Here is a 22,180-nt window from a genome sequence, read left to right as displayed (position 1 = left end):
GGAAAATGTACGCTTTCTGCAGTAACGCTTGTATTGATGAGTTCAGAAGGATTTACCGCATGGAGGCTCGCTGTGAACACTGCAAGCTCGATAAAATTGTAAAAGTAGTGAGAAGGATAAACAAGGTTGACCGTTCTTTCTGCAGTGAGAGTAAGGATAAGAAAAATTCAGACATTGTTATTATTTTATTGTTTGGCATTATTTTAATATTAGATTATTAACCTTATCAATTTGTAAATGTGACCTTGTTTTTGTGGTTTTCCTCTCTGTACAGGATGCAAGACAATCTTTGAGCATAGCCTGTTCAAACGCTGGGGAAAGAAACACTGTAGCAACTGCCTTTACTGTAACAGCACTTCTAAGACTCTAGTGACTGATGTCTTTGATGGAAAGCAAGAGGAGTTCTGTGGGAACGATTGCTTGATAAAACATAATTCACTGATGCGTCAGGTAATATTTCATTTTGTTTACTCATGCAGTTGAGTTGTTTAACGGTTTCATTATTAAGTTATTTATTTCTGCAGTTAATTATGTACTTTATGTGCTTATTTATTCTGCTTAGTTCTAATCTAATTGATTACATATTTAATAGTAGGGATGAAATTCGAATCCTGATTTAGATTAAATTTTTCTTTTTTTTTTACAAAATTAGTTTTAAGACAAATAATAAACTAAATGTGTCCTTTTATTATTGCTTGGACAAAATGCTGATTTTTTATTTTTTTATTTTTTTAAATATAATAATTTAGCACTTGCATATTAGTGGTCTTTTGTTGATTTTGATTGCTTCTGTTGTCCTTATTTGTCGCTTTGGAGGAAAGCATCTGCTAAATGACATTTAAATATAATGTTAATGTAAATAACAAAACTAAATTGAAAATTTAAAACAAGCCCTAAATCAAATAACACAAAAAAAATATATCTTCATATAAACAAAATAAGGCTTTGTCTGTGCTCTTCCCATTTAAAACAAAAACAAAGATGCTGCATACATGCTGCATGAGCAGTATTTAATCTAAATGAGATTGTATAATTTAGAAGAAACATCAGAATGGTTTGACTTCAGTTTTGTGCATGAAACAAAGGACGAACTGAATGAGATGCAGATTCACTATCTGCCAGAAGGTGGCGCTTAAAGCATTTCCTTGGTTTCCACCGTAAACAAAGCAGAATTTTAATATGCATTTTACAAAGGCAAGATAAGAAAAAATACCATAAACTTTTCTAGAGACAGTAACCTTCAGACATGCATTCATATAAACTCCTACCCCTAAATGAATCGCTTTGATTCTTCACATAATTTAATCGATTTTCAACAGCTCATGTTTATTTTGATACATCCCTATTTACTAGCTTAACAGACTAAGTAGTTTTATTTACTTAGTTATTTACTGCTTGTTGAGTTAGTTATGTAGTTATATAGTTACTTGGATAGTTATTCAGTCTTATTTAGTGATGCATTTAATAAGAAAAAGACAATAAAGAGGTTACATTAGGGGCTTTTGTGCCAGAGGAAGTGGTAGGCCCAGATTGGCGGCCCAATGTTTTTTCAATTGACACTGGGCTGCTGGCCCAAAACACTTTAGTCAAAAATATCACATAGGCTAGTTGTTTTTCCTTCTGACAGACGCGGCCCATGAAATATGTAGCTCAGCGGCCCATTGGTTGTTTTCTTGATTGACACTGGACTGGCCCAATCATATCTTTGAACAGCACCATCAATGGGATTTCTGCCTGCACGCAGTTTCAGCGTGATCATGGAGAAGACATGCAAAGGAGGTGCAGAGAAGCTGTGTAAGAGAATAAAAAAAACAGGCTCTTCAGGCAGATGCTCCCAAATGTGTCAAATTGACACAAATGTTTTCTGCAGTAGCAGGACCTTCACCAGCTCCTGTGGCTGATGAAAGTGCTGGTGGTGTCGGCAGCAGTGGCATTTACAGTGTTAGTGAGGAGGAGACTCAAGATGAGGGAGTGAGGGTAGAACCTGCGGTAAGCCGTGATAAGACACCACTTTGTTGAAGTAAGGTATTTAATGTGTCAACTCTCACTGATTCTTGCTTACACATTACATGGCATTAGTAGTTTTAAAGAGTAGGAGTGGGTATACATATTCAGGGCAGGGGAGCACAAGGTCGGGTGGTATTTGTGGTCTCATGTCATGTGGTGTGGGCCTGTCTGGGCCAAAATGCCAGGGCCGATTTTTAGTCCCAGTCCATCCGTGGGTGGAAGGACCCATTTTTTGGTGCATTCACATCACAGGAACTAGGAACATATTTAGTTCTATTAACTCTGCTTCGGGGAACTAAATTAGCTCCCACTTCAGAGTAAGGTCTAAAACCCTTCCATAGAAACTACCAGTGGCTAAGATGTTTGGTCAAATGCATACAAAACACCAAAACATTCAATTTCCATTATCATGAAACCCATGACACCACAAAAACAGCTCCGATTACGGCTTCTTAAATTCACTGTTTGTTAATGTCTGTAAATGCTGTGCATTAAAATGTAGCTGTCGGCCACATTAGAGTTGCTAATGCAACCAGGAAAAACAATGATGGCTGGTTCTTAGAACCAGAGTTCCTGGAGCTACGTGGTGCAAAATTACCTATATTGTTTCAAAGTACCTTTGTGCTGCATCATTAGACTTAGGAGATTGATAGAAAATGTTGCTTCTGAAAGTAACAGTAAATGTTGCTGCTGCACAATTTTGACAGGAAATAAAGTGCTCAATGTGCAAGCAGGCCAAGAAGGTAACGGAGTCGGTGAAATGGCTGGGTGAAATGAAGCATTTCTGCAGCCTGCGGTGCCTGATGTTCTTCTGCAGTCTGCAGGGCATCACTGGAGTGGTTGCAAATAAATCTCTGGCCACACAAGGTATGTCCTCTTACAGATATTTGGGTGTATTATTGGTATGCTTTTATCCCATCCAGTGTTTGTTCATTACATCTGTAGATTCTGGAATTGGCTAGCTAGAATTATTACATCCTAAATGTTTCTTCTTCTGCGCTGTCACTGTCTCCACAGGTGTGACACCAGTATCCTCTGCAGTTCCTCAAAGTACTAAAGAGGGCACACCGGTCATTGCCAATGTTGTCTCACTTTCAACTGCATCCAACAACCAGCCAGGCGTTTTGGGAAACCCAGGTCCAAAAGGTGATTAACCTCAGATGCATTTACTATCTAAACACTCATGTCAGCCCGGATGGAGCGCTTTTACTTAATGCATATGATTAAAGTCTGAGAGGCGTTGTATGCTTAAGTCATTCATATATAACCCTTTGTTTCCTCAGGCTCTGTTCCTGTAAAAGTCACAGGAAATGTGAGTTCAGGAAAGACCTGCAATTATACTCATAGTCTAAAAACTGACTTTACTTATTGAGAGCAAAATTGGCATTCAGATTGTCTAAGTTGTCCATTTATTTTTAGCCTTAGTAGTGCTTGTTTGGATCAGTCTGGTTTGCTGTACACAAATCTCTTTTTTTTTGCACTGCTTACAGAAGTGTGCTGTGAAAGCTGCTGTCTCTTCATCCCAAACCCAGAAAGACAAGGACTTGCCACATAAATCCATCAGCAAAAACAAAGCCACGTCCTGTAAACCTCACACCTGTGATGCTGAAGCACAAATAGGTACTAATCAGTTCCAGCGCGACAATGACAATCACTTTTAGCATGCTTATTCTGGATATTCTTGCCCATTTGTTTTTCTCTTTAATAAACAACTTCCAGAGCATATGCTGACACTTTTTATCCTGCAGATGGAACTCCTAAAGTGATAGTGCTGCCAGTGCCAGTGCCAGTGTATGTGCCAGTTCCCATGCATCTCTACACTCAATACATTCCACAGTCTTTGGGGCTTCCACTTCCGGTACATCTACTCTACCCTTCCTCATCCTCAGCTTCTGAGTCAGAAATATTTTCTGTATTAACAACATATCACAGAAGTATATTAGTCCTTGAATATTCCTTTAAATATGTAGATATGTAGACAGTTGCCACTCTTGGGTAATGTAGTTTTGTAGTCTATTAGATAAATATGGATTCAATGCAGGTTCCGGTGCCCTTGTTCTTCCCTACAACTCTGGACAATGCCGAGCACATTGTGAAGACCATTCAGGAAATCAAAGAGAAGATCCCTGATGACCCACTGGAGGCCGACCTCATCATGATGGCAGAGATGGTGGCTGAGGATGCAGAGAAGGAGAAACACATCATCTCTAGTGGTAAACGATTGAAAACATTATTGATGGTTTTGGTGTTTAGGCTGTATAATATATCCGCGAATGCATATTTAATTGTTTTGGTCACATACATACCTTTGAAGACGACTGTTTTGTTGCTCAGATCAGACTGGTAACATAATGGAGGATCTTGATTTGGAAGATCTATCAAGCAATCTGAGTTGGGAGGAGGACTCTGTGTCTTTTGCCCAGACATGGGATCAAACCCCTGAACCTGAGAGGCCTCCTCCACCCGGACCTGCCACACTGACCCCCGTCTCCACCGCCGCAGAAGAGCCACAGATGGACCTGGAGGCCGATTTCCCAATCGGTGAGCGCTTCTCCTGTGATTAAGGTCAAAACACACCAAACAAGTTTTTTTTTAATCATCTTAAATGCATCTTTATACTTTCGCATTTCAGAGAGCATTGAAAATTTTAGAAAGCAAATGCAAAAGGAGATCAATTCTGGAAAACAGAGATCACGCAAGAGAGGACACGATGGCTTCCCTGAGAAGAAACAGGTAAGAAAAACTAAAGCAGAATTATTCCTGACCACCAACCAAACTCCAACATATCACATTATGGAAAAGAGAGTTTCAGATTATTATGTGTTTTGTTGGAATGTAGGGCAGTAAGTGTGCATCAGCACCTCCAAACAGCCTCTCCAAACTGCAACACGAGTACGGAGTCAAAGCCTGGAAGAAGTGGGTGCGCTGGAGGAGCGCCCAACCCGACATGGAGACTCTCAAATTTGGCTGTAAGCCTGTTTTTATACAGCATTTCATCCCCAAAATAAGTTTATTCATATTTTATTCAGAAGCAATACTGGACCAAATTAACTTGGGAATAATTAAATAAATCAACTAAAGAACACACTAATTAATCCAAATGAAAATTGGGATTAATTAGTCATTTTTACATATGGGAGACTTGTTGAGAGATGTTATGGCACTAAACACTATCTTTATCCGTAGCACGCAGTATGACACTAAAGGAGGATTTGTTGAAGTGCTGCACTGCTGAACTAAGCTATGGCCTCTGCAAGTTCATTTCTGAAGTTCGTCGACCCAACGGAGAGAAATACAGCCCTGACAGCATCTTTTATCTCTGTTTGGGAATCCAGCAGGTAAATCATGAGAAAAAAAAACATAATCAGTCATGTTATATATAATTGATTAGATTTAAGCTTTTGTCGTTCATGTTTGCAGTACCTGTTTGACAACAATCGGATGGAGAACATCTTTGCTGATGTCTTCTATGCCAAATTCTGCCATGAAATGAGCAACATACTCCGAGGGTGGAAGCCAACTATTTTACCCAGCGGTGTGTAATTTAAATCACAAATGTGTGACTAGTTTGTTTTGGTGCTGCTCTATTAATACATCTCTGTGTATGTTCAGGTTATGTTCATTCTCGTGTGGAGGAGTATCATCTGTGGGACTGTAAGCAGCTGGGGGCGTTTTCACCCGGTGTGCTGCTCAACACGCTGCTTTACTTCTTCACTAAGTACTTCAACTACAAGACTGTGGAGCAGCACCGCCGCCTCTCTTTTGGCCACATCAAACGCTACACTCGAGGACAAGCTAACAACAAAGTGTCCTTCCTGCGTTTCTATCCCCCCAAAGAGGATGGAAGCACGGGTCAGTGGTCTGTCGTACTATTTAATAGTGCTTTTTTTGGTAATTCTGTTTCTACTTAATCATTTTGTTCATTTCAGATGGTGTCCCTGTAAAGAAGAAGAAGAAGGAAGGTGAACGGCAAAGGGTGCTAAAAATACGGCAGAATTCAGACAATCCTCTTCGTTGTCCTGTCAGGCTTTACGAGTTCTATCTCTCAAAATGGTACGTTGGCATTTTGTGTTAAAAAACAAGTCATGATGTATTTGCTTGTCATACAATGTTGTTTCTTCCAGCTCGCCCGGAATAAGACAAGACACAACCCAGTTTTATCTGAGCCCCGAGCGCTCCTGTGTACCCAGCAGTCCCACGTGGTTCTCAATCACCTCATTGAGTGACGAGGTTCTGGACAGCATGCTCACACGTATCCTTACTGTCAGAGAGCTGCACCTAGAGAGAGAAACATCACCCAACGAGACTGATTCAGAAAGTGATTCGGACTTCACACTGATTTAGTACCACAGCACTGAGAAAACCTGAATCCTGAACCGGATTTTGACTGTTCTGAATGTTGGAAAGCAAGTGGTTGATCATTTCGTTTCCTTATTCAATCTTCTTTTAGTTATAAGGACGTACACAGCTACAGTGGGATTATTGTAAGTCGCCACCTTTATATTTAAACACTAAAGACATTGAAAGCATCATTCCAAAACCAAATTTTGAAATTGTTTTTCATTGCAAGCCATGTTGGTTTAAATAGATGCAGTGTTCCTGAAACTGACTCCTGATGCCTTTTTTTATGGATAAATGAAGACTGATTGAAACTGATTCTGCACATCTTTTATCTTTATTATCTGAAAAGAGGTACAAAAATAACCTTTTTCCTTACACAGAAACACTTGATGCCTAAGCCCACACTCTTTTTTTTGTTTGTCATGTCACCCTGGTGGAGAATATCATAAATAATTTACACAACGTACATTTTCTACATGGCAGGCAAAATAGATTTTATTCTGCAGCAAATGTATCCACACTGAAAACAATTGGTGTAGGATTTACTTTGAAACAGTTTTCACTCAAAATTGCTAGTGTGTGTCACAAATAATTACAAAAACTCTATTTATTTTTACAAAAACACTACATAATTTTAAAAGTTGCTTTACTTTTTTTAGTTAAGAGAAAAATGGTTTGAAGCATTACAGATATTTTCATGCTTTTGACAGACATCTGATTGAAAAGAAGTGGTTTGCTGTATTTTAAATAGAATAACTTTTGCATGGTTTAGCCACAGGATCTTTTTCAGACCACTTTGGTGAAGAGTGGACAAATATAAATTGAATAAAAGCAATGAAATCTCTTTTTTTGGATCATAATCAATGAAAAAATCTTGACCGGCAAAATCTTCAGGCAAAACTGTGGGTGTTCCAGAGGGGGAACAAAATGTCAAAAATGATAAGTGGATCCTGTTGCAAAATGCAGAAACAAAAATTAAAATAAAAAAGATTCCACAAGCAGGCACTCGCATAGTACGTAAAAAGCCTAATACATGGCTAAATATGAAAAATACACTAGCGCTTATCAGCCCAAGCGAAGACCTGAAGGTTTCTTTTATTTTGCAACCGGATCAGATTATTTATGGCCAATGTAGAGCAGATTCAATTAAGTTAATTTGCTGAACTCGAGGCCTCTAGCTTATTAGCAGGAGCGAGATAGATTAGGATACAGCAACTGTCCAATCACATCTTACTACCAAAGTTCTTTGAGGTTCCACAGACCCCCAGCCAGAGGGAAGAGATGTTAAAACAAAAGCAATGGGGCTTATGCGGGCTTATCAACTTTTGAGACACTGATGCTAGGCAATAAAGTAAATATACAGGACTGATGTTCCCTTGTCATGAGCCGCATTTCTGTTTCCAAATAATCTTCTTCTGACGACACCCATTACTTAACATTGTCACTATGTTTGTCTGGAGGATCTGGTCTCACATATTCTTCTAAATGCTTTATTGCAGACCACATCAAACCAGCCCTTAAGGTCTTGGATGGAGTTTTTATATATTTGAGCACAGTCCTCTCCACTGGGGTACTCGCCCCTGTTTCAAAACTGTCAAAAGGGTATAATATTAAGGGTTTAGAATTGAACGAACTGTAAATGAACCAATACCTTTTATATTTACAAAGATATGTGTTGTCTACCCATAGCCATTATCCTCGATCTCCTCATCTGTGAGGCCAATCCAGAATGACTCTTCGTTTTGTATGATTCCTATCAGGAACTCCCTACAAGACAAAGTGTAGACTTATTTATACAGAAATATTTCATATTCATTTCTGACAGTCGTTATTTGTAAAAACATGGACAAACCTGTTTGTCTCTGCTGTTTATAATCACCAGATGACCGCCATCTGAGATACAGGCATCTCAACTATCAGTTCATTTGTGGAGAAAAGGTAATTTTTCTCAGTTTTTGATTTGGAAAGGATGCGTCTTAATACTTGTATCAATGTATCAATGCTTGCTGGCAATTTATGAGAAGTTAATGAAAAGAGTAACTTCATGTGGTCTTTGACAAATTCCTTATTAACAGTATAAATGTAATACTTCAGAACATTACATAAGAGGACAGTGGGGCTGAGGTGTAGTTGGTGGCTAAAGTAATAAACAAGCACCCAAAGTAATACAATCCTAAAATATATAAAACTCAAAATGTAATTTCCTTACCTAAAATACATAATTTACAGTCACTGTCAATGCATATCGATCAAAACGGAATAATCAAATGTAAAATAGTATTGCATAGTCTTCACTGTGTAAATTAAATATAGATTATGGTAGTTCTTGTTAAACCTAAAAATGTATTCAGTCAAGAGCAGCGAGTTATTTTCTTTCTTTAATGTTCTTGGATTGACATTAAGGACACCGACACAGTCATGCGCCACTATAATCACATTCATCACAACCTTTCTACTAGCGATGGCCCTGGGTAGAATGCAAAATTTTCAATACAAGCATTTCAGTCAAATGTAATCTATGCAAGATTTCAAACCCATGGCTGACAGCTCATGCTGGAGGATTTGCTGCTCAACAGATCTTGAGCTCATTGACAAATATCTGATCTAGCTTTACACAGCATGCATGATTGTAAAATGCAAAGTGAAAGTGAACAACGAGCGCTCATTATAACGAGTTTTAAATACTCTGCAAATTGATAGCGGCTCCCTGATGCCCGAAAATTATATGCAATATTAGAATATTTGCTGGAGCACTGGGCACAAAAAATAACGGGAGGGGGCGATAATGGTCAGAAATTCACTGGGAGCAAGATTTGGGTATTGTTCATTTGAGAATTGCTCTTTGTATTTCCCAAACATTTCCAATGAGCGCAAACAACACAAGTGTGACTTGAACAATGACCAATACCAGAGGGTTAAAAATTACTCTATAAAGTACACGCGAGTGAATACATTTTAAATTACATTTAAAATTGTAATGACCTATATTAAATGCTAATTTAATTGGTGCATACAATTAAATGTTTAATAAGGAATGAATGTCAAATTAACTATGCAATTGCAAATCACTATGAAAGCATAGATTAAATATTCGTTTAAAAACCGAGACTTTTATTTTGAAACGTGATGAGTCGTTTGCTTTGGTCGCTGACTTCACTACATAAAATGGACAGGTCGGTCGCTAATCCTTCTGTGTGGGACACACAACAACTGTATAAACACCACGAGCAACGAACTGTTGCCCAAACACGCCCAAAATACAGAGAGGGAAGGCGCCTCAAAGCTGTTAAGGTGGGTTTATTTTATAAATAGTTTTTTTTTAGTTAATGTGAGCACCGTATTTTAGCTTCTCGTAGCACCTAATGCACAAAGATGGTGTTAGGCACCTAAACAGATTTTGAGCCACAGCCAGTGCGAATGTTATTTTTGACTGTATCACTGATTTCAGGTGTATACCATCAACTTGGAGTCTCGGTTTCTGTTAGTTCAAGGAGTGCCCGCTATTGGAGTGATGACCGAGCTGGTGCAGCTGTTCGCTCTGTATGGAGTGATCGAGGAGTACAGAGCTCTGGATGAATACCCAGCAGAGCAGTTCACCGAGGTCTACTTATTTCAGTTCAAGAAACTGACGAGTGCAAGGTAAAGACAGACTAAAACATGTTTAAAGTGAACGTGCCACACTAGATATTTTGTAACATTTGTCTCTTATGCTCATCAAAAAAATGTTTTTGACATTATTATACTATAAAACTATTTTCTGTTTTAATATATTTTAAAATGTACTTTATTCCTGTGATGACAGCTGAATTTCCAGCAGCCATTACTACAGTCTTTATTTTATAATATACAAGAGGTTGATTTGATGTTACGTTTCTTTATTAATATGCTGTAAGCACTTGTTCTGCTTAATATTTTTGTGGAAGTCTTTAGATTAACAGAAAGAAGAAATACAATAGTTTGTAATATTACAAATGTTAAGTGTCCTTTCTAAATTTTTACATGTGCACTTTTAGCAGACTTTGTATTCAAAACAACTTCTAATAGCTATTCCAGAACAATTTGTCAAGGAGCCAACAATATTCATAATATACAATGTCATGCTTTCATCATTTTTATGTGTAATTTAATATTTTATTCAATCTGAATATTCTATAGAATATAATGGTAAAATGTATCTAAATATGATTAACTTATATCTAAAAAGTATATAAAAATGTGATGATTTATTGAACTTTTTAATGTCTAAAATAGTTTTTTTTTTTATACCTATATGCTCAAAGCTCTTTTCTCATGAAATGACATGCATATGTTACAATGTGGAAATTTTAAGGATAGCTAAACGGCACACTGATGAAAAGAGCTTCTTTGGGGGTCAGCTGCACGTCTGCTATGCCCCCGAATATGAAACTGTGGAAGAGACGAGGCAAAAGTTACAGGACAGGAGAAGATATGTTAACAGAGCAAGCCAACATACAGGTGTTGTATTTGGTATTGTATAATACAGGTATTGTATCTGTTGAAAATCTATGTAACCTATGTGTAATTTTTTTTTTTTTTTTTTTTTTTTTTTTAGCAAAACAACACAATCTGCAATTAGAAGAAAACACAGAGTCCTCATGCACCAACACGCAAACATCTGCAGCACCTGAGATCCAGAAAGGCTCTGAAAAGGCCAGAATGGAGAATGTCAACTCTGATGACACGGGCTTTTCTTTGCTGCCATTAGCACCAGAGGACGATGTTTCTTATAGACTTCACGGTTTTGAACAGCCGTTACAGATGCAGTGGACCACTGATACAACATTACCTACAGAGGATAAGATGGGCTCTCTACATAATGCCATCCCTCCTGTCACAGAAAAAGAAACCAAGCAGTGTGCATCTTCTGCATCTTGTAAAAAAGAGAGAGATTTGATTAAAAGGCAGAAGGATCTCTCTCCATCTATCAGATTTATGCCAAGGACAACACATTTAGAAAGTAGAAAAAGAAAGTTGGAGGGACAAGCGTTCTTTTTGAATGAAGCAGCTGAAACGGAGACTCTGATTGGTCCTAAATTACCAGAGCTGCCCAAAGTAGACATGGAGGATCATTCATTAAATGTAACCGCCAGTTTGATCCGTCAAACAATGAGTAAGGTTAGTTTGTCTCTCATCCCTGCTGTAAATATTATGTAATTACATTGTGTACCTAGAATTCTAGTAAACAAAAACTGAAGCTAAAATGAAAAGCAAAAAAAATCAGTTACTTGAAATTAAATAAATATTAACTTAATATTAAATAAAACATTTAATAATGAGAACTTATTTTAGCTTAATTAGTTATTTATTGTACTAATTTTCTAATTATTTTCGTCAAACTAAAACTTAAATATAAAAGTAAGTGTGTGTGTGTGTGTGTGTGTGTGGGTAGGTGGGTTGGATGGTTCAGATGCAAAAGCCTCTAAGAGACATCTTAAATTTTTTATCTAAAATTAGGATTTTTATCAGTTTTCTATATTTATGTTCAGTTATTTCACTTTTATAGCAAGAGGACCTGCACATTGCCATTTAAGTACAATGACTCAAATTATGCATAGGAGCTTAATAAAAATCCTAATTTTTAGATGAAAATTTCAGATGGCACTTGGAGGCTTTTGCATCTGAACTCTTTATATATATATATATATATATATATATATATATATATATATATATATACACACACATAAATATATATATATAAAAACACTGACAATAAAAATGACAATAACATTACAAAATTTCTAGAATTTTGAATAAAACTACATTGGAAACATAAAAATAAAAACTGATTCAAAATAGTAATAAAAGCTATACTATCTCGATACTAAAATGAAATGTTATGCACATTATGTAATTTCTCATGATGGTATTTGCGTTGTTGTTACAATATTTATTTTCTTTTCTTAGGTTACATCTGTTCCAGAGATCAAACCTGTACAAGTGAAGACCCCTACAGCAAAGCCACGCAGAAGAATTTAATAAGACAATCATGGTCTCCGATTGAGCAATATTTTAGATGTTTATTTCAGTTTCAGAAACAAATATTGTGTAAATATCTTTTCTCTTATTACTTTATTTTTTTTCCATAAAAAGCTAAGTGGTTCTGTTCAGTGTCCATGTTGTTCCTGGAATGCATGTTGCTCAAAAGCCAGTATGCTCTGCCAAACAAATAAAAGAAGATTTTAAGAGCCTGTCCTTCAAAATGACAAAACACGTTTCATGCACCAATAGTTGCTTGTGATTTCTACCTTTGCATCTGGGAGGCAGTTGCCAAAAGCTTCAAGTAAAAGGTTTTCATCTTTGACTGTCTTCTCAAAATCAGAATAAGACACTTTCCCATCATGGTCATAATCCTGAAAATAAGATTTATGTATTTGGTGAACAATGGTAAGATGTTACATGTAAGCTTTAGGACACATAGTAGTACCATTTTCTTCAGCGCAATCTCCACAATGTCCTTGATCCCCTCATCAGGGTCCTCTTCAGTGGGTTGTCTGATGAGGCTGTCTTTCAGCATTTGTAACATCTCCTCCCGTGAGATGTATCCGTCCCCGTGCAGGTTGTATACGTCAAAACAGACTAATACAAATATAAAAGAAACATTGTGTACATGATATTTCATTATCGCCACTTTAAAGTGAAGTCTTGAAGAACTTACATTTGATTTTCTCATCCAGTGTGCCTCGCAAAAAGACAGAAAATCCTTCCACCCATTCTCTGACACTTATGTAGGTATCATTGTCCTTATCAAAGGCCCGAAATACTGTTAAAAATACAATCAGCTTGTATTATTATTTCATCATTAAGAAACATTGCAAATATTATTGTCATTTACCAATTTCCTTATAACTTCAAACTTAAGATATATTTGTACTTAAGATTATAAGTATGTGTATTTGCTTGTGTTTATGTATTTAAACACTTAAATATATTTATATTTTAATTTAGTCATTTAGCAGATGCTTTTATCCAAAGCGACTTACAAATGAGGACAATGGAAGCGATCAAAATCAACAAAAGAGCAATGATATATAAGTGCTATAACAAGTTTCAGTTAGCTTAAACGCGGTACATGTAGAAAAGGCTTTTAAATAATATAATAAATAAAAAGAAAGAAAACAATAGAAAAAGAATAGAGCAAGCTAATGTTAGAGTTCTTTTTTACTAATTGAATAATAAATGAAAAGAAAATAGAATACAAAAAGATTAGAAAGGTCGTTATGTTTTTTAGGAATAGAATTAGAATAGTGAGTGCTAAAGTTAGAGGGTCAAATAAAAGTTGGGCAGGTCATCCACCAGGAGGGAACATTTAATTTAAAAGTCCGCAAAAAATGTATCTTGCTGCAAGGGTTCTGGATTAACTGTAAAGGTTTATACAATTAATATGAACTATTATATATTAATATTATACAATTTATAACTATATACTACTGTCCACTTTGGTATAGCGTCGTCGGTGTTGCATAGCCTGCTTAGTGTTGCCAATTATCCATGATCCATTGTAACCCGAAAATTTGATTAAATTAGGCTTAATTTAAAATACAGGTAAAAAAAAAAAAGAGAGAGAGAAAACTATTTCATATTACCAGTAGATTGTGCACTATTTTTTTTACAGACTTTTCATAATCGTTGAGAAAGTGTAGTATTACAAGTTTACTAGCTATTCATTTTTTAATCATTCCAAAATGTGTGTTTTATATATATATATATATATATATATATATATATATATATATATTTATTTATATATATATATATATATATATATATATATATATATATATATATATATATATAATGTATTTTATTTTACAGACAAATCTAAACTAACATTAAATATATGTTTTGCTGATATTTGATGTTGTGACAATTTTGCGTCGTGATTACGCAATGGGGTCATCGCGCAACTCATCAGTTTATCAACTTTTAGCAATAAATCGACCTTCCTTTAGCAACTTTCTCTGTCAATGATCTGGCATTATTATTATTCTCGTCCTCATCCAAATTGGAGACGTACCGTTGTCCATCATCATGTCGTCGGTCATGCCGAATGTGTTGTGCAGTATGTGTCTAAACCTGACTCGGTCCAGTCCATGAGCCGCTCTTCTCTCTGCCTGCTCTCCCAGCAGACCGCTGAACAGCCGTATTAGACACTCCGTCTCTCTCTTATCAACTACGGCACGAGCACAATGTTGTCAAATGACTAAACAGACAGTAACAAGGCATTTTCTTCTTACTTTTCTATTACATGCCATGGTGATGAACTAGGCTGATAGCAAACGTTTTACAAGAATAATATTATAAATAATATCAATTGACATAGAAAAAAATAATTATAGATACCTACAATGTTTGACTTGCTTGCATAACGTCTCGGCGAGGTTTTGAATTAATTTTCTGTTCATCGCCGACATTTTCAGCATTTTTTACACGAGTATTTTGTTAGTTGTTGCTATAGAAACGAATCATGGAGGCGGAGCAATCTTGTGTCTTGTCAGAAAGAAAAAGTAATTGCGTCATCCATTTTATTTGTCAGTAAACGGTCGTTTTATTTTGTCCTGACAACACTTTTAACCATATCTGGTTATTGTGGGTCTTACTGAGGAAGCTGTCCCCTGAGTATCTAGTCTACAGTACTTTTTGCTGTGCATGGGTTGTAACTGTGGGTTTTGATTCATCCCAGTGACTCGAATCTTTTGAATCACATTTATATTTGTTCAATGATATTTTGTATTTGTTTGTTTATTTATTTATTTACTGCAGATTATTATGCCAATAAATTCCAACCAGCATTGAAAGAGTCATTAAATCAAAATAATGAATGTTTAAGCATTGTCCTCAAACACACAGTAAAACAAGAAAGATAACAAGTTATTTTAAAAGATTCATTTATAAAGATCGATTGATTCATAAACAATACGATGGAGGATTAAACATAGTAAGACATTCTCAAAAACAAAGTATTGAATAAATGTGCAATTTACTATAATTCAACTATAATTCTTCCAATTTTTATTTCTTATTAATTCAACTTGGATGTGGGATTATTCCTGACATTTGAAAGCCTCAAGCTTGCACTTTGGCAGTTTTTGATGAGAGGTTCATTCAGGTCATGGTTGTTGTTTGTTTACAACACCAAACCTATAAAAGACAGAAATACATGGCATGAGTTTTGTTATATGTTATCTTAAATCTATTATTAACTAAAGCTTCGTGATTAGGCATGATTAACACATCAACAGAAAGTTAGTTTTACCGCTGCAGCATCCCCACTGGCCAGCTGATGTCTTGCAGCAGAACTGCTCAGTTGGGCAGTAGACATTTCCATCACAATGAACCTGCTCAGCCTCACTCTTCTGATTGAGAGCCCGGTCAAAGGACAAAGACTACAAAGGAGATGAAGAAATAAACGTTTGTATTACAGAATATAATATAATATAACTGAGATTTCAGTGAGATTTGCCACTCGTAGTGGGAGGCACTCATAGTGAGAGAATAGTGCTTCTCATTGCTCTCACTCTATTTTGGTGGCATATATCAAGATAAAGTGTCACCTGCCCCATCTCAAGTCACACAGAATTTCTAATTGGCTTTCTTCAAATCAGTCGCTGATTAGTCTGCAAGGTCACATCAAGTAATAAATACCTGTAGACAGAGTTTTGACGCACCTGAGTCTCTTGGATAGCATTTAAAGCCAGTCTGGAAGAAGATGGCAATCTTAGCCACCCGGCCTGACAATGGGTGGATGTCGAATCACACAAATAACCATTAGGACAGCAGTGGAGTCCATCTCTGCAGCACTGGCCCTGCAGGAGAGGGGAGAATGAAGTCTAATGTATAACTAGAAAAGATTTTACTGTGATTCACTTACCCTTGGGTATGGACAGCAGCCCCAGGACCCAGAAGGATTCAGACAACACGTTGTTCCATCAGGACAATAAGTAGCGGTATCACAGTGAACCACAGAAACAGAGGCACTATCAGATTCTGCAGCTACAAGAGCCACCACAAGTAACATCAGCACTGGAACCATCTGAAAACATGAAATTAACAAATAATATAAATACTACTTTTTTAATTATTGAAATTTTTTTAGGAACTTTTAACATCTGCTATAACATTTGATATTATCGACAATGTGACAAAGTCAATAATAGTTTCATTGACAGTGATAAATCAAATCATTTACCTTGCTTGTTGGATTGTTTTGCTGCTGGCTGTGCTGTGATGTTCATACTGTCCCTCTTATATTTATACATATCGCTCCTCCCACTGTAAAAAAAGGAAATCTGTCTTGTCAAATTTTAATCATGAGATTTAGACACCACATCACAAGTTTCTGAACATGTGAAAGTCAACATGATTTATTAAAATATGAAAGAATGGGAATAAGAGGTGATCCTGACGTAGTTAGTAAGATGACTTCCTCACACCCAAACATAAGTATTTAAAAATATATTTGTAATTAGGCCTAATCAATTAAGTTTTACATAGATAAATGTCAGTAATTTATCTTTTTTGACTTTTATAAAAATGATTTAGAGGCTGAAATATGTGAGTTTTATCTTTTTATAAAAAATCTTTAATCTTTCAAATGTGGCCATCATTTTTAATGTTATTATTTTAATGTTTATGTAAACAAAAAGTACATATTGATGCTAATTTTATTAGTTATTTGCTGTTTTTCTACATAAAACTTGGTGAACTGATTTCATTGTGTAGCATTAGGACTTTTTAACAGGATTCTGTGATAACCGATGAGCTAGCTAATAACAATAGGTAGATATTGAAAGGTCCAAACATGGACTAAACATGAGATAATGTGTGTTCTTAGAATGAACACAAAACAACAAACTTTGATGTTTATGGAAACTCACCCCATAAGATTAGCCAATCAGCTAATCAACTCAAAACACCTGCAAAGGTTTCCTGAGCCTTCAAAATGGTCTCTCGGTTTAGTTCACTAGACTACACAATCATGGGGAAGACTACTGATCTGACAGTTGTCCAGAAGACAGTCATTGACACCCTTCACAAGGAGGGTAAGCAACAGACATTCATTGCCAAAGAAGCTGGCTGTTCACAGAGTGCTGTATCCAAGCATGTTAACAGAAAGTTGAGTGAAAGGAAAAAAGTGTGGAAGAAAAAGATGCACAACCAACCGAGAGAACCGCAGCCTTATGAGGATTGTTAAGAAAAATTGATTCAAGAATTTGAGTGAACTTCACAAGAAATGGACTGAGGCTGGGGTCAAGTTGCTTGAAGTCCAGTGTTAAGTTTCCACAGTCTTTGATGATTTGGGGTGCAATGTCATCTGCTGGTGTTGGTCCATTGTGTTTTTTGAAAACCAAAGTCACTGCACCCGTTTACAAATACATTTTGGAGCACTTCATACTTCCTTCTGCTGACCAGCTTTTTGAAGATGCTGATTTAATTTTCCAGCAGGATTTTGCTGGCCACATGCAATATCCATCACAGAACAATCTGACCAGTATGATGGACTCAGCGAGTGGCAGCCCGTTCCAGACCGCCGTTGAGCACCAGGGCGTCCTCCTCGGGAAGCATGAGGAGGACATCTCCGCTACCCGACACGCCGTCGGTTCTTTGGCCACCCAGATGTCCGAGCTGTCCAGCCAGGTTCACAACCTCCGTCTCCAGCCGTCCGCCTCTCATTGTCCTCCTGTTCAGACGGAGCCTCGGATAAATAATCCTCCGGCCTATTCGGGTGAGCCAACACAGTGCCGCGCTTTCCTTACTCAGTGCGAGGTGGTCTTCTCGCTCCAGCCCGTCACATATGCTAAGGAGAAGGCCAAGGTTGCTTTCGTTCTTTCACTCCTCCACGGGCGGGCTCGCGAGTGGGGAACGGCCAACTGGGAGACTGAGGCGGAGTGCATCTCAAGCTTTGAGCGTTTTAAGGAGGAGATGATCCGGGTCTTCGACCGCTCCGCCTATGGAGAGGAGGCTTCCTGTCGGCTTTCCACACTTCGGCAGGGGAGACGATCCGTGCCGGATTTCTCCAATGAGTTCCGGACCCTCGCTACCACCTGCGGGTGGAACCAACCCGCTCTGACCGCTCGCTTCCTGGAGGGCTTGTCTCCAGAGGTGCGGGACGAGGTCCTCGTCCGTGAGCTCCCTGCCCGGCTCGACGACCTTATCGACCTGGTCATCCGTGTGGAGAGACGGTTTGATCAACGCCGACGTGCTCATCGCCTGGAGGAGAGTCTTTTCTCGCCGCCTCGTGTCAGCCCCTCCCACTCTGAACCTGAACCCATGCAGCTGGGTGGCCTGCGTATCTCATCTAAGGAGCGTCAGAGGAGGATTCATAACCGCCTCTGTATGTACTGTGCTAGTGCCTCTCACTTTGTGTCTTCCTGTCCGGTAAAAGCCAACGCTCGCCAGTAGGAGGAGGGTTACTGGCGAGCGCTACCACTAAGACTATCCCTTCCACTTCCTGCACGACACTTCCAGCGCATCTCCAGTGGGCGGGGTCGTCAGCCTCCTGTGCAGCCTTGATCGATTCTGGGGCCGAGGGAAACTTTGTGGATGAGAAGTGGGCGCTCCAACAAGGTATTCCGCTCACACCGCTAAGAGACTCCACCCTTTTATTTGCCCTTGATGGCAGCACCCTACCTAGGGTACAGAAACAGACTATCCCATTAACTCTGACCATCTCTGGCAACCATAAAGAGACAATTTCCTTTTTTATTTTTCAGTCTCCTTTTACTCCTTTAGTACTGGGGCACCCTTGGTTAGAACTTCACAATCCACACATTGACTGGGCTAAGGGGTCTGTTTTGTCCTGGAAGTTGTCATGTCATGTTAAGTGTTTAGCCTCGGCTGTTCCCCCCGTGTCTTCTGTTTCTGTGTTGCAGGAGGAGACGGGAGATCTGACTGGGGTACCGGAGGAGTATCACGATTTGCGGTGGGTTTTCAGTCGTTCTCGAGCCATGTCTCTTCCGCCCCATCGCCCGTATGACTGCGCTATTGATCTCCGCCCGGGGACCACGCCCCCTCGGGGTAGGCTCTACTCTCTTTCCGCTCCCGAACGGGAGGCTTTAGAGAATTATTTATCTGAGTCCCTCAGCGCCGGCACAATCGTTCCTTCCTCGTTGCCTGCCGGCGCTGGATTCTTTTTTGTTAAGAAGAAAGACGGCTCTTTGCGCCCATGCATAGATTATCGGGGGCTGAACGACATCACTGTAAAGAATCGTTACCCACTGCCGCTGATGTCCTCAGCCTTTGATATCCTGCAGGGGGCAAAAGTCTTTACCAAGCTCGACCTACGTAACGCTTACCATCTCGTACGCATTCGGGAGGGGGACGAGTGGAAGACCGCCTTTAACACGCCCCTCGGCCACTTCGAGTATAGAGTCCTTCCCTTCGGATTGGTTAACGCCCCCGCTGTCTTTCAAGCTCTGATCAATGACGTCCTTTGGGATATGCTCAATTTATTCGTTTTTGTCTATCTCGATGACATTTTGATTTTTTTGCCCTCTCTCCAGATTCACGTGCAGCACGTTCGCCGCGTTCTCCAACGTTTGCTTGAGAATCGACTCTTTGTTAAGGCCGAGAAGTGCTCCTTTCATGCTTCGTCTATAACGTTTCTAGGCTCCGTTATCTCAGCAGAGGGGATCAGTATGGATCCTACCAAGGTCCAGGCCATGCTCGATTGGCCCGTCCCTGATTCTCGTGTCTCGCTACAGTGCTTTCTCGGTTTTGCTAATTTCTATCGTCGCTTTATAATATCCATCACAATTAGTACATACATTCACTTTTTGTGAACACAGCTGAATCAGGGGGAAACGAATGGGGAAACAGCATGGCTTATCATTTCAGGTAAAGAGATTATTTTTTAAGGTTTTAAATGTTTTTTTTTTTTTTTTTTTTTTACAAAAATGCATTGATTTGCTTCAGGAGGCCTTAATTAACCCCCCGTATCCGAGTGGAGCACTTTGTTATTATGGATGGATGCATTTTATGCACCATGCACCGTATAAATTTTACAATAAAAATTTTTTTCATGCTGATAGAACAAAGCACCACATAATGGAGTACACAGAGCAGAATCAAAAATGTTAACTAATGGGCGGACAATTTCACTATATCTAACTATTGAGGGGGGTGAGTCTCCCGTTATGTCAATGGTTATTGCCCTGAGATGGAAAGAGTGGGGATTTTTTTATTTATCCCAGTGACTTGAATATATTGAATCACCTTTAGGTTTGTTTTAAACTGATTCAGTGACTGTTTTTGTAGATATGTCAGTTGGCGACCAGTGAGAGTGTTGCGTGTGTTAACCAAAAATGTATCACAAACATCAAGTGTTTGATCACATGAGCTCATTCCGCTCTAGTGTTGTTTATATATTGTTATGTTTAATGTGTTCCCTTAAAAGAATCGTTCATAAGATTCATTCAAGAACAAAATATCACATAGCATATGGAATGGATCATAAAAAATTCAAACAAATAATAATAAAAAATAACTCTCAAAACAATTTATTTATTAAATGACAATGAAATTTGACTGTAATTTTTTATTTTGTTTTATGTTGCATTGTTTTCGTTTAAATGTATATTACTGCTTTTTCTCAGCAGTGACATTTGAAAGCCTCTTGCACTTTGACAACCGACAAGCTGCACCCAGGTCATGTGATGTTTACTTACACCACCATCTCTGGAAAAGAATGAAATACAACATGATCAAACACAAAACCTCACATTGCATGAGCTTTTATTATTTTTATAGGTTATGTTACAACCTATGTTCATCAACATTTATTTGACTGTCATTATCGGACATGTTTTTTATAAAGTTAGTTTTACCGCTGCAGCATCCCCACTGGCCGGTTGCTGACTTGCAGCAGAACTGCTCAGTTGGGCAGTAGACATTTCCATCACAATGAACCTGCTCAGTCTGGCTCTCCCAATTGAGAGCCTGGTCAAAGGACACGGACTGCAAAAAAAAAAAAAAAAAAAATATTATTATTAATTAAATAATAATAATAATATATAGGTATTTCATTGCAGGGATTACATTAGTAAACACGTAACCAGAAGTTCACCTAATTAGAAAATAACCATTAAAATTTTTACAGTGCAAATAAATATGTTTATATAATATAATATAATATAATGTAACTTTTTATTGAGAATGTGCTACAGAATGTGTTTTGAACCCTCACAATCTCTTCAACTGCTTCAAAAATCACATGCCTTTTTATTGTATACTTTTCATTATTTCATTACTGGGGGAAGTAGTGGCCTAGTGGTTAGAGGTTTTGATTCCTAACCCTAAAGTTGTGGCTTTGAGTCTTTGACCGGCAATACCACTTCTGAGGTGCCCTTGAGTAAGGCACCGGAACCCCACCTGCTGTGTGTTCACTGCTCTGTGTTCACTGCTGTGTGTGTGTGTGTGTGTGTGTGCGTGCACTTTGGATGGGTTATATGCAGGGCACGAATTCTGAGTATGGGTCACAATACTTGGCTGTATGCCACTTCACTTCACTTCATTATTTGCAGTTTGAAAATATTTAACTATATTCCTACTGCCGGAAATGGTGATTAAAAGTCGCATGACTGTCATGCATATACTTCATTGTGACGCAGTGGTTTTATGTGTCACCCTTATTTACCTCACCTGATCTGGATCATAAACTCATGAGATGAGAGCTCCATAAACTGCACTGAATGTGTCAGATAAGATAGATATACAAAATGTGCAAAGCAATAGGTCCCCAGGACCAGGATTGAAAATGACTGTTTTCACGATAAGTCGCTTAGGTTGCATTACTAGTTGCATATTTTGAATT

The 22,180-nt window shown here is 38.1% G+C and overlaps 4 protein-coding genes across 4 annotated transcripts; 2 read left to right on the top strand and 2 right to left on the bottom strand.

The window, feature by feature from the left end:
* The first annotated feature begins 5 nt into the window (after positions 1-5).
* On the top strand, positions 6-6,659 carry LOC127958684 (zinc finger MYM-type protein 4). The gene is made up of 16 exons (XM_052557651.1): positions 6-150; positions 275-450; positions 2,715-2,874; positions 3,025-3,153; positions 3,291-3,319; positions 3,498-3,627; positions 3,756-3,865; positions 4,049-4,220; positions 4,342-4,548; positions 4,640-4,740; positions 4,847-4,976; positions 5,194-5,345; positions 5,428-5,542; positions 5,620-5,859; positions 5,937-6,060; positions 6,132-6,659. The coding sequence occupies exons 1-16, from the start codon at positions 6-8 to the stop codon at positions 6,349-6,351; spliced, it is 2,340 nt and encodes a 779-aa protein (XP_052413611.1). The 3' UTR covers positions 6,352-6,659.
* Positions 6,660-9,465: 2,806 nt separating this feature from the next.
* Positions 9,466-12,557, top strand: LOC127958700 (RNA-binding protein 48-like). The gene is made up of 5 exons (XM_052557671.1): positions 9,466-9,639; positions 9,797-9,987; positions 10,679-10,824; positions 10,922-11,484; positions 12,277-12,557. Exons 1-5 carry the CDS (start codon positions 9,475-9,477, stop codon positions 12,346-12,348), a joined length of 1,137 nt encoding a protein of 378 aa, XP_052413631.1. The 5' UTR covers positions 9,466-9,474; the 3' UTR covers positions 12,349-12,557.
* Positions 12,415-14,821, bottom strand: LOC127958710 (calaxin-like). Its single transcript, XM_052557684.1, has 6 exons — positions 14,717-14,821; positions 14,387-14,542; positions 13,028-13,132; positions 12,797-12,948; positions 12,618-12,722; positions 12,415-12,527 (listed from the first exon to the last, which is right to left on the bottom strand). The coding sequence occupies exons 1-6, from the start codon at positions 14,790-14,792 to the stop codon at positions 12,477-12,479; spliced, it is 645 nt and encodes a 214-aa protein (XP_052413644.1). The 5' UTR covers positions 14,793-14,821; the 3' UTR covers positions 12,415-12,476.
* A 419-nt stretch (positions 14,822-15,240) lies between these two features.
* LOC127958712 (progranulin-like) lies at positions 15,241-16,680 on the bottom strand. Its single transcript, XM_052557686.1, has 5 exons — positions 16,559-16,680; positions 16,241-16,402; positions 16,038-16,175; positions 15,626-15,755; positions 15,241-15,510 (listed from the first exon to the last, which is right to left on the bottom strand). Exons 2-5 carry the CDS (start codon positions 16,400-16,402, stop codon positions 15,497-15,499), a joined length of 444 nt encoding a protein of 147 aa, XP_052413646.1. The 5' UTR covers positions 16,559-16,680; the 3' UTR covers positions 15,241-15,496.
* Between the last annotated feature and the right edge of the window lie 5,500 nt (positions 16,681-22,180).

Source organism: Carassius gibelio, chromosome B5 (assembly GCF_023724105.1).
Source record: "Carassius gibelio isolate Cgi1373 ecotype wild population from Czech Republic chromosome B5, carGib1.2-hapl.c, whole genome shotgun sequence".
Lineage (NCBI taxonomy): Eukaryota > Metazoa > Chordata > Actinopteri > Cypriniformes > Cyprinidae > Carassius > Carassius gibelio.
This window is presented reverse-complemented; position numbering and strand designations above follow the sequence as displayed.

Bases quoted from the DNA above. Each gene is read 5' to 3' on its own strand.
- LOC127958684 (XM_052557651.1), top strand. From the start codon at position 6: ATGTACGCTTTCTGCAGTAACGCTTGTATTGATGAGTTCAGAAGGATT. The intron at 2,875-3,024 runs GTATGTCCTCTT...CTGTCTCCACAG, and splicing joins TAAATCTCTGGCCACACAAG to GTGTGACACCAGTATCCTCT. The intron at 5,346-5,427 runs GTAAATCATGAG...TCATGTTTGCAG, and splicing joins TCTGTTTGGGAATCCAGCAG to TACCTGTTTGACAACAATCG.
- LOC127958700 (XM_052557671.1), top strand. From the start codon at position 9,475: ATGAGTCGTTTGCTTTGGTCGCTGACTTCACTACATAAAATGGACAGG. The intron at 9,640-9,796 runs GTGGGTTTATTT...CACTGATTTCAG, and splicing joins GGCGCCTCAAAGCTGTTAAG to GTGTATACCATCAACTTGGA. The intron at 11,485-12,276 runs GTTAGTTTGTCT...TTCTTTTCTTAG, and splicing joins TCCGTCAAACAATGAGTAAG to GTTACATCTGTTCCAGAGAT.
- LOC127958710 (XM_052557684.1), bottom strand. From the start codon at position 14,792: ATGCTGAAAATGTCGGCGATGAACAGAAAATTAATTCAAAACCTCGCC. The intron at 13,133-14,386 runs GTACGTCTCCAA...TATTTTTAACAG, and splicing joins CGACATGATGATGGACAACG to TATTTCGGGCCTTTGATAAG. The intron at 12,528-12,617 runs GTAGAAATCACA...TTTGTTTGGCAG, and splicing joins ACTGCCTCCCAGATGCAAAG to AGCATACTGGCTTTTGAGCA.
- LOC127958712 (XM_052557686.1), bottom strand. From the start codon at position 16,402: ATGGTTCCAGTGCTGATGTTACTTGTGGTGGCTCTTGTAGCTGCAGAA. The intron at 16,176-16,240 runs GTAAGTGAATCA...CCTCTCCTGCAG, and splicing joins GCTGCTGTCCATACCCAAGG to GGCCAGTGCTGCAGAGATGG. The intron at 15,756-16,037 runs GTGCGTCAAAAC...TCTCCTTTGTAG, and splicing joins ATGCTATCCAAGAGACTCAG to TCTTTGTCCTTTGACCGGGC.